The sequence below is a fragment of the Leptopilina boulardi genome, unplaced genomic scaffold, assembly GCF_019393585.1.
Source record: "Leptopilina boulardi isolate dan_hultmark-lab unplaced genomic scaffold, ZJU_Lbou_2.1 LbouV2_123, whole genome shotgun sequence".
Classification (NCBI taxonomy): domain Eukaryota; kingdom Metazoa; phylum Arthropoda; class Insecta; order Hymenoptera; family Figitidae; genus Leptopilina; species Leptopilina boulardi.
This window is the reverse complement of record NW_026137667.1, coordinates 4133533-4144937: the sequence shown is the minus strand read 5'-3', so window position 1 is coordinate 4144937 and position 11405 is coordinate 4133533. Positions and strand designations below refer to the sequence as shown.

General features: G+C 21.7%; 1 protein-coding gene across 1 annotated transcript; it reads right to left on the bottom strand.

The window, feature by feature from the left end:
• Positions 1–7463: 7463 nt before the first annotated feature.
• LOC127291089 (uncharacterized) lies at positions 7464–9271 on the bottom strand. The gene is made up of 2 exons (XM_051320018.1): positions 7688–9271; positions 7464–7510 (listed from the first exon to the last, which is right to left on the bottom strand). The coding sequence occupies exon 1, from the start codon at positions 9230–9232 to the stop codon at positions 7946–7948; it is 1287 nt and encodes a 428-aa protein (XP_051175975.1). The 5' UTR covers positions 9233–9271; the 3' UTR covers positions 7464–7510; positions 7688–7945.
• Between the last annotated feature and the right edge of the window lie 2134 nt (positions 9272–11405).

The window sequence follows — 11405 nt, the reverse complement described above, 5'->3', positions numbered from 1 at the left end:
TTTTGTTATTATTTGTAAAATAAATTGAAAATAATTATTTTTTTCGATTTATTCCACTTTGGGGTAGTAGTATAAATGTATAATATCGTATATAATTTTGTTTAATTATATTTATTATATAAAATATTTATAATATTATTTTCTTTGTAGTTTTGCGCCAGAAGCCGAAAAAATGTCTGTGATAAATTACAAAGTATTAAATTTAATTACATTATTCATAAAACTAGACTTAGGTTTTTAAAATACAACAAAAAAAAAAAAATAGTAAACTGTCTTTTTTTGGTGCATTTTAAAAAATAAAACAGAATTTCTTTGAGACATTCTAACTTTTATCAAAAAAAAAAAAAAAAAAAGAAAAAAAATACACTCGTGGTGTACATACACAAGAAAAGGGACCTTAAAGGCAAAAAAAATTTAGGTTATGTCAAGTGAAAGTTTTCGTTTTGATTAATTTTTTTTTTTTTAATTATATGTAAAATCAAAATCATTATTGAATATCTTTTCCAGTGATTTGTATTAAGATTTAGCTTTCTTTATTTTCTATTTAAAAATTATACAAACATAATCTAAAAATTTTTTTGCCTCTAAAGTCCCTTTTCTCGTGGAGAGTCACAATTAATAAAACTTATTAAAATAAGAATTCTTCACTGCGTAATAATTACCATTTAGAATTATATTCCAAACATTTTCGATTATATATTTAACTATAATACCAGTATTTTAAGAAAAATTTGCCAAAACATACGAATCGCTTCCTATTTAATTAATTTAATAATTGTGTCACATTTTTTTTTTTAATTTGTCTTCCATACCCTTATAAAAATTAATATTGCTTAATCGAAACGGACATATTCTATGCTTAATAATTTGCTTCTTCGAAACATATTTCAGGGTTCGAAAATGAAAATGCAAAATAATCACAATACCAAATATTCTTGTACGCATTTATCATTCAAATTTATATAATGTAGGCGTATATACATAAATTGTATATAATCCTTATTCCTTCTTATAAAGAAGGCATGGTTAAACCATGTTTAATATATAGATCACATAATATTATGTAATAATTATATTATTAAAAAAAATCAAATCTCACTTAGCAAAAAAAAAAAAAAAAATCACTATCTTTTTTCTTGTTATCAATTTTTTTTTTTTTTTGATAAAAAAAAATAAAACAAAAGCATTTTTATCAAACAAAAAAATACTATTCTAAATTTTAAAAGAACAATGAAAAAAAATTTTTTAAAATGGAAAAAAAATTTAGTGAGGTTTTTTCAAAGGTTTTGAATTTCACATACTTTTTATGAGATTTTCTGCGATATTGTTATAGCTTACAAATTTTCGAGTAAAAATTTTTTAAAAAAATTTTATTGTGCTCTTTAGTGTTTTATTGTATATTCAAAAAAAAAAACGAATTATTTTATTCTTTTGAAAATTTTTAACACAAAGAATTAAAAAAGAAAAATCACCTTTCAATATAGAAAATATATACGTATTGCAGTGCTTTTATATGAAAAAAAAAATTCAAAAGTATTATATTATATAATAAGAGCACAGTAAAAAAAAAATATACGAAAAAAAAATAATTGAATTTAGAACTTTCGAAACGAATTTTTACTGCATCTGACTTATTTGAATCAGAGAAAATTTTGCGCATTTTCCCCTTTTCTCCTATTATATATACGAACTAAAATTATTTATATAAATTAATGTAAGATGTATATTAGACTATTTCTAATAACATTATTATATAATCTACAATCTCTTTCTATATATACAAATTATGTATACTTATATTGAACTAGAAATTTTTTACATTTAATAAATTGTTAAACATTATTATTAAATTGAATTGCTATAATATTATATATATATATAAATTAAATTAAGAATTGTACATTCCTTTGACATTTGCGAGCACATTGTACATAAACTTCTGTTCATGAACTAATTAAACTTTCTCAAAACGTATATCTTGAAGTAGATTCACATGAAAACGAGATTTTGTCTATTATATCTTTCACTCGTATTTTCTTCACAATAAGTGAAAAAAATTTTCATAAATAATTTTTAATACAAAAATTTTAATAAACAATTTTTTTAATAAAAAAATGATTTATAATTTTTATTTTCAACTTGCAAATTTAAAACTATTTTATTTAATAATTTTTAATTATTATTATATTTTTGAATTTTATTTATTTTTAATTAAAATAAATAATGAGAGATAATTTGTTCATCAGACAGAATCGTCTTCGAAAATCTGGAATAATTAAAGAAAAAGAAAAAAAAAATAATAATAATAATCATGCTCGAGCGCTACAATTCTGTGATCCAAAAAAAGTTAACTCGCACCAATTAATAGTGTATTATACAAAATGAGTAAAACTCGAAATATTATAAAGAAATTCGCTTCAATTGGTCGAGAGCAAATTTTTCTTAATAATTATATTTGCTTGACCAAATTTAAGCATCAATTTTATTAGATTTTTTTTTTTTTGTAGGTATATAATTCACAAAAGGATCTCTATAATATTTTTAAGATAACCGGCAAATAATGATAATTAAATGATGAAAGTTTTTTCTATAAAGAAGACAATTTTTATTTATTAACTCAATTTCATTCATTAACACATAAGATTTTCTCAAAGTTTTTCTTTTATTTTACTTTTAAAAAAAAATTTTTTTTAACTTTAATCATTGGACTAAAGAAATATATATTTAAAATATATAAAATTTATTAAAGAATTAATGAATAAGACAAAAAAAATTTTTTTTTAAAGAAATTCTATTGCTATTTAAGACTGTGAATTTCAACAAAAACAATCAACACATTTTAACTTGTGTTTAATGAAGTTTTCAATGAGCAATTTTAGCAATTACTTTTGCATCAACAAGCCAATAATCAGTTGATACTTATTTTGTGTTTTAATAATCAAAGGTAAAATGCGTTGATACACCTGTTGCATATGACATTATATATATTCTTATTTTCTTTAAATGAAAAATTTAGAAAAAAAAGTTAATTAACTAAATATTTACTTTTTATTTTAATCAAATAAATTATAAAACTAAAAATAACAATGTGAAATAATTATTTAAATTATTTTAAATTTTAGAAATAAATTATTTTTCTATTATTTTTGGTTTATTATTTTGAGATGATGTTCAAATAAAAAAAAAAAAAAAAAAAAAAAAAACAAGCAGATTTAGTGCCAGAAATATAAGATCTAAAATTTACCATATCATAGGTGAATTTCATTCTGGATCGGACAGTCAAGTCCATTATTAGAATCAGTTTTCATATATGTTTCTATTCATGAGGGAATTTAAGTTTCTCACATATGTCTATCTGATTTAACAATTCACTGATTTCACTATATATTCATAAGTCAGTGCATCACAAAAAACACATATTACAAATGTTGTATAAACTCAAACTTGAGTATAATATAGTTTCAAAAAATTAAATAAATATTTTTAAAGTCAAAAGTTTTTTTAATTGAAAAAAAATTATTCTTATTAAATTAATTCAATATTGACTATTTACATGATAATACCCGCCTATTAAAAAAAAATTATTATAATAATTATATTATTATAATTATAATAAAAAAAACCCAAATTTTCAAAAAAGAAAAAAATAATTTGTTAGCAAAAAAAAACTAAAAATATTTACGAATTTTATTAAATTTTTAAAATTTTATTTAAAATTTTATTCGCTAAATTTATTTCAAATAATTTAATTTTTACAATAAACATTAACAAAAAAAAATTTATAATTTAATTTGCAAACAAAACAGTTTCTTTATAAAATACGATTGATAATAAAAACAAAATCGTTTAATCAGACTGTGAAAGAAAGAAACGAAAAAAAAAATTGAAAAATCTTATTTTATGATCAACAGCTAATTATTATAATTGTGATTCTAAAATTTCATTTTAATTAAGAAGCTCTATCCTTAGTAATTAGTTTAATGTTAATTTAACATAATTTGTCATCAAAAACCTATTTAATAAACTTCACGCTCATTTGAATTAAATGGTCATTAGTTAATAACGATGCAGGAATTATAAATGACCAACTCTATATTTGCATAATTACATAAATGTAAACATGTTAAAAAAAAAAAAAAAATATATACTTCTGTGCAAAAATGATTAAAAATCATAGATCTGTGCAGTTAACTGCTTTTCGTTTTATCAAAATAAAAAAAAATGAGAGAAAAATTATCAAAACTAATATTTAAAAAAAAAGGGGTCATAATTATTTTATTATTTTACTGTTATATCTATATAAACATGTAAATAACAATAAAAAAAAATTTATTCTACGACTTAGTGTATAAATTACTCGCGAATAGTTTTATGATTTTTTCAACCGGATTCTATCATAAAAATCGAAATTTGTGGTAAACAAGTTTTTTTTAAGTTATAAATAAAAAAAAATGCGTTTTTAAAAAATAAATTATAAAAGCAAAAGAACAAAAAAAAAAATACAAAAACGTAAATGAAACAAAACTTTATTATTTACAATAAAAGATATTTTATTAAAAAATAAAAAAAAATTGCTCTCTATAAATTAATTTTGTTAATTGTTAATTTCAATTTCTAAATGATAATTTTAATATCCTTTTTTGTAATACAGAATAAAATTAATTTTTCATAATAATGTTTTGTTTCGTCAACAATTTTCGCATCATATCATATACACGTTATCATTATAAAATAAAAATATTATCAGAGCATATATATATATAATATTTAAAATATAAATAATAATATCGAAATTGCGATAGCTGTTAATAGTTTATTTTCCCATGATATCTATTTAAATTATATATCATTATTATAAATATTTATTAACGTATATAAATATATATAATTCTTCATAAATGTACAAAGAGTTAAATTGTTATATCTATAAGATTAAATTACAATTAAAAAAAAAAAAAAAAAAAAAAAAAAAATGTATTACAATTTCCAGAAAAAAAATACACACATAGCTGTAAGCTTTCTGATGCCATTTCTCTATTGTACCACCGATATACATCTGACGCACGAATTTTCGAGAATAAAGATTTATGATACGCTCTAAATAATTGTCTCCTTGTTGATTTATTCTAATTGAGAAGCGTGAATTTACATTCTCTCTTCACCCACTTAAAAACTACTTCCACATATGAAATACTCTGGAAATTAATACACAAGTATATATACCCCCTATATGTGTACTAATTGATTTTGAAATTTATCATAACTTTTATATATTTTCATTATGGAAATTTAATTCCTGTCAATTCCAATTCATTGACTATTTTCATTTCAAGAAAAAAAAATTACAAAATTAATCGATTTTAATAATAATATATTCAATCAAAATGTATATTTTAATTTATTGAAAAAATTATTTTTTCAAACCTATATTATTTGTATTTTTGTAAACATTTTTGATTTATAAAACTGTGATCTCCGTTAAAAAAAAAAACAATTTTGAATTCAATCAATTTTAAATTCGAAACATCTGAATTTGACAATTACAAAAAACCATTAAAAATTTTCGAGAGAGCGTTCTATTTTCTGAAAAACAAATTAATCGATATAAAATTTTTGTATTGAAAAAAAAAAAAATTAATAAACTGAAAAATTATATACATTTAGAGTAATGATATATATCACAATGCGTCAGAAGGAGGTTTAAATAAAAATGAATTGGCACTTAAAAATTCTTTTTAATTATGGTTCTAAGATGAATAAAAAACTTTTCTCAATAGGTTTTAAAATCAGCTTACATGCCCAATTTAAAACAAATTGAGTTTTAAATATTTAAAAATAGTATTTTATGAGGAACCAGAATTTATTTAATGTATACTTATATATGCGAATAGATGTATTAGATTTGGGTTCATATAAATTTATTAACAATGAAGTTATTTTCTTGTTTTGTTTTTATATTTATGCATTAAGAGTGTCGAACGGTATCTGAAATTCTTTGACAAGAAGAGAGCTTTAATAATCGCTCTGAACGTGAAATAGTTTTGATTTTAAAATACTTTTTCTCTCGAAACACGAACACTTTTATCAAAATCAGCCAAAATCCTCATTTTATAAATTTCCTAAATCCAAAAGACTGCGTACGAATCCATAGAAAAACATGGTTGCAAAACAAAAAAGTAGAAAAGTAATCTAATAACAGCTGCGACTTTGTGCGCCCTGAATGCTGCTGCCATCTGACGGCGGCAGGAGGTAATGAACCCCTCATTATATTACTTTTCGTTTTGCAATCGTGTTTTTGTATGCGGATTCGTATAATCTTTCGGATTTAGGAAATTTATATAAGATAAGGATCTCCAGCTGCTTTTGTAAAAAGTGTCCGTCTTTCGAGAAGAAAGTATTTTAAAATCAATTTTTATCATTTTCACGTTTAGTGCCGTTTTTATAGAGCGATAATTAAAGGTCTCTTCTTGCCAAAAAAAAATTCAGAGGCCATTCGACTCTCTTATATAAATTTTGTCACTCTTTAAATTGTTCTTTTAACATTATAATTTAATTTTTTAAAATCGGACACAAACACTACAGCAATATAATTATTTATATGTAAAATTGAAAATAATTAATTATTTTATCATTTATTACAGTATTTATTAGATTAAATAAATTCTGATGCCCCATAAAACACTGTTTTTATATAAAAACACAATTTTATTTAAATCGGGCACGTAAACTGATTTTAAAAACTATTGAGAAATGTTTTTTTATTCATCTAAGAATCATAATCAAAAAGAATTTTTAAGTTCCAATTTATTTTTATTTAAACCACCTTCTGGTGCACCGTGATATATTTTTCTCAGAGGCAAATAAATATTTATTTTGTTTAAATAAATTTTATTTACGTTAAATAAAATTTTATTTGTACTATCATATAAAAATTAGAAAGAAATAAAAAAAAAACTAACTCTGGGACAAATATATTTTTATTTGATTCAAATAAATGTAAATAAAATATTTCTCTAGGTGTAGATTTCTCTCAAAATTATAATTTTTTTCTCTTGATCATAAAGTTTCTAATTTTTTTTTTTTTTTATGTTCATTAAAAAAAGTTGGCTGATAATCATTACTGTTACTGATTTAGTAGAGGAAACACATATAAAGATCGTATAACTAGAACTTCTCAACTTTTTTCGAGTCGTATTTATTTCGTTCGGAAGTTTCTTTTTTTCTCACAAAAAAAGCTTAAGTGATTTAGTTCGTCAAAACTTGATTCATAAGGGTTGTTTTTTTCTTCTATATGTGTGACGCACAATTACAAAACACGTGTGTCACATTTTGGAGAATTAATTCTATAGAATATATTCTCCAATTCGTTTTTTTTTTTTTTTTTTTGAAATATTGAAAAAAATAAATTTTTAGTGAGTTGTTTGGTTTGTTTATTTAAAAATCCATTTATTATCATAACTTGCCTTATGAGCTTTCGCCTGCCAACGGTAGGCCTCTTCAGACATATTATCTAAATGTAATTATAAAATTTTTATTTTACATAAAGGAAACAGTGTGTGACTTAGTATTTTATTATATAAAAAGGTAGAATTGATTTTCAGTTAAAAGTAATTTCGTTTGAAATTTGAAAGGTTAACCTCAAAAATATTTATGTATAATTTTTATTATTATCGAAAAATAAACTTACCAAGAGGGTTTCCTCATTAATATTTTTTAATTATCCTTATTTATAAATAAATTATTAATTATCAAGAACATGATTGTTCTTGATAATATTTATAATATTTTAATGGAGATAAGTGAGTGGAAATGAGTTTGTCACATTTTTAAAGGTACAATTAGAGAATTAGAGAATTACTAATATATATTAATCGTTATATGATTAAGAAGGTATCTATATGACCGGCTTAAATTGAACGAAAATTTAAATTTGAAAATTTCTTTATTAATCAGTGCTGAGAATCAGGGAGTGATAAATTTCATTTAAATTATTTAAATCAGTGTGTTTATTCACGGAATTTTGAGTTTTAAGAATGTAAAACATTTCTCTGAATTTTCTACGTTTAAGTTTTGTTTCATTACATATAATGCTTGTATCATCGAATTTAAAAATATGATCATTTTCATGTGAATGAATTACAAGGGCGGATTTTCTATTGTCATACCTGCAATCTCTTTTATGTTCATTTATTCTGTCTTTAATATATCTTTCTGTCTCACCAATGTAGGATGCTCCACATTGGCATGGAATGTGATAAACTACGTGATTTTTGAATAAAAAAGGTGTAGGATCTTTATTTTTTATGAAGATTTTAAAGGGGTCCTTATCATAAGTGAAAACGACTCTAATATTATGTTCATTATATAATTTTTTAAAGGAAGAATGTAACTCATTTACGTAAGGTAAAACTACTAAATTAGAAGAATCAAATGGTATTTTATTAGTATTATTATCATCATTAATAAATAAATTTTCAAAACGTTTATTAATATATTTTGTTAAGAAATTTTGTGGATAATCATTTTCTATTAAGATATTGTATATAAAATTTAGGTTATCAGTATAGAATTTAATATCTGAAAGTTTAATTGCTCTATCTACTAAACCATAAATTATAGAAATTTTGTCTTTAATAGAAGCATTAGAATTAAAATTTAAGTATTTACCAGAGAAAGTATCTTTATGGTGCCAATTTGTAATAATAGAATCGTTCTCCCTAATGAGAAGGGTATCTAAAAAACTAATTTGTCCATTGTTTTCAATTTCAATGGTGAATTGTAAATTCTCATTATATCCGTTAAAGGTGTTTAATAGTTTATTGACATTGTTTTTATGAATGCATATAATAATGTCATCCACATATCTAAAATAAAAGATATAACGAAAGTCCAACTTCTTCAGAACATCATTTTCAAGTTTCTCCATTACTAAGTCGGCAATAACACCAGACAATGGAGAACCCATTGGGGTTCCAAAAGTTTGTTTATAAAACACATCATTGAAACAACAATAAGCATTTTCAATACAGAAATCCAAAATGTCTAAAAAAATATTTAACAAAAAATAAATTTTTACACACAAGGATAAAAATAAAAAAAAAAATAAAATAAAATAAAAAAATATATAAGAGAATATTTTGAAAAAAAAATGGAACAAAATTGAAAAGTTCGTGATAAAAGCACATAAAGTAGGCAATATAATATTTAAAAGTACATTAATATTGTTTGCCATTATATAGGGAGGATAAGATCGAATGCATTTTAACTATTAATGCAGGAAAGTTTGCAACGTCTTGTGATACAGATTAAGGGACAAAACATAACTTTTACAAGAGTTTAAATTTACGACATATAAAATGTCAACTTGCAAAGAATAACGATTTTCAAAATGAAAAATTCAAATTATTTTTTCAATTTTGTTTTTTAATTTCAATTTGTTCAATTTTATTATCGATTTTTTTGTTAGAAAAACTTTTGATTTTTTTAATTTTTTATTTCGTTTAGTCGATTAAACTATTTGGAAACAAATTTCCCCTCAAATAAGAAAAGTTGGACGTAAAATCATTAATAATTATAATGAGCTTTTCCAAACAAAATTAAAAGTGTATTTATTTTTTGAAATATATATTTATTTTGTTGAAAATTAAATAATCCCAATTGTAATAACAAAAAATAGTCTATCTCTCTCTCAAAAAAAAAAATAATAATATTAAAAGAAATTTTTTACCTGAAATTTTCATCTCTTTTTTTTACCTTAGTAACAAGTATATTATTCAAGTATAAAAAGAATGTGCATTTTTCATATGTACATAATCAAATAGAAAGCAGAATATTAAAAATAGAAAACAAAATATTTTTTTTTTTTTTGTAAATGCAAGTTTTTGTTTCAATGGAAGTAAAATTATTCTCTCTAAATTTGAATTATATAGTGAAAAGTGAGCACAGTAAAAATTTTTTTTACTAATTTTGAATAAAATATTACTATTTGATTTAGTAATTAAAATTTTTTTGTTTACTAAAATTTTAGTTAAATGTGACTAAAAATTAGTGAAAATTCTTACAAATTTAAATTAGTAGCTCACTTTTCCCTACTTTCTAAATCTGAATTACTCTCTAAATCTGAATTAGTAAAAATGTTTACTAAATTAGTGACTCACTTTTTGCTTTAGAATTAGTTAAATTTTACTAATCGATAGTAAAAGTTACTAATAATTAGTAAAATTTTACTAATTGAGAAGAAAAAAGTGAGTCACTAATTCAAATTAGTAAACTTTTTTACTAATTCAGATTTAGAGAGTAGTAAAAATGTTTACTAATTTGAATTAGTAACTCACTTTTTGCTTCTGAATTAGTAAAATTTTTACTAATTATTAGTAACTTTTACTAACAATTAGTAAAATTTAACTAATTCTAAAGCAAAAAGTAAGTCACTAATTTAAATTAGTAAACATTTTTACTAATTCAGATTTAGAGAGTAATTTAGATTTAGAGAGTTTATTTCTTATTTTTATTTATTTTATTATTTTATTTATTATTTATATTTATTTATTATTTTTTAGTTATTTTATTCTTTATTAGAAAAAATGAAAACATTTTTTTTTGTCTCAAGTAAAATTAAAACTTTATTAAAGTAAACTCTCTAAATTTGAATTAGTGAAAAGTGAGCTACTAATTCACATTAGTAAGAATTTTTATACTAATTTTTAGTAAAATATTACTATTTGAATTAGTAGTTTAAAATTTTTTTTACTAAAGGTTTAGTAAATAGTGACTAAAGATTAGTTAAAATTCTTACTAATTTAAATTAGTAGCTCACTTTTCGCTAATTCAAATTTAAAGAGAAATATTTTATAAATATTTTTTTATATTAATTTTTTTTTTTATTTTTTTTACTGATCTAAAATTTTTTTTTGTGGTTTTCAAAATCATCGAACAATATACGTCTAAATAAAATAATATATGAAAAACAATTGAAAGATTGTGAATGAAGATTATGCGGTATCCATGGGATTTATTGCAAGAATCCTCCAGGTGATGTTCCATGGGAGTGTCGAGGAGGGGTGCCTAGAATCGTATCGACCGACGGGGTCACGCGAGGTCACTAAAGTTCATAGCGTCTCCTGGTTCCCGAACCCTCCGAGTTTTGCTTTTCCCCTCCAATCCCCAACTGTTTTCCTTTTTTTTTTTGTTTTCCATTTTAATTCTCAATAATATTCAAGAATTTTTATTGCAATAAAATTAATCAATTTTTTGCTCTAGAAAATTAATATTTTTTTTCATGGAAAAAAAAACTATTTTTTTTTTTATCGAAAAAGAAAAGAAAAGTTACTCTCTTTTTTTTCCCCAGTAATAGTAACACTTTTCATCAGTTTATAAAACGACGAACAAATAAGTAATAGTACAAT

Bases quoted from the DNA above. Each gene is read 5' to 3' on its own strand.
- LOC127291089 (XM_051320018.1), bottom strand. From the start codon at position 9,232: ATGGCAAACAATATTAATGTACTTTTAAATATTATATTGCCTACTTTA.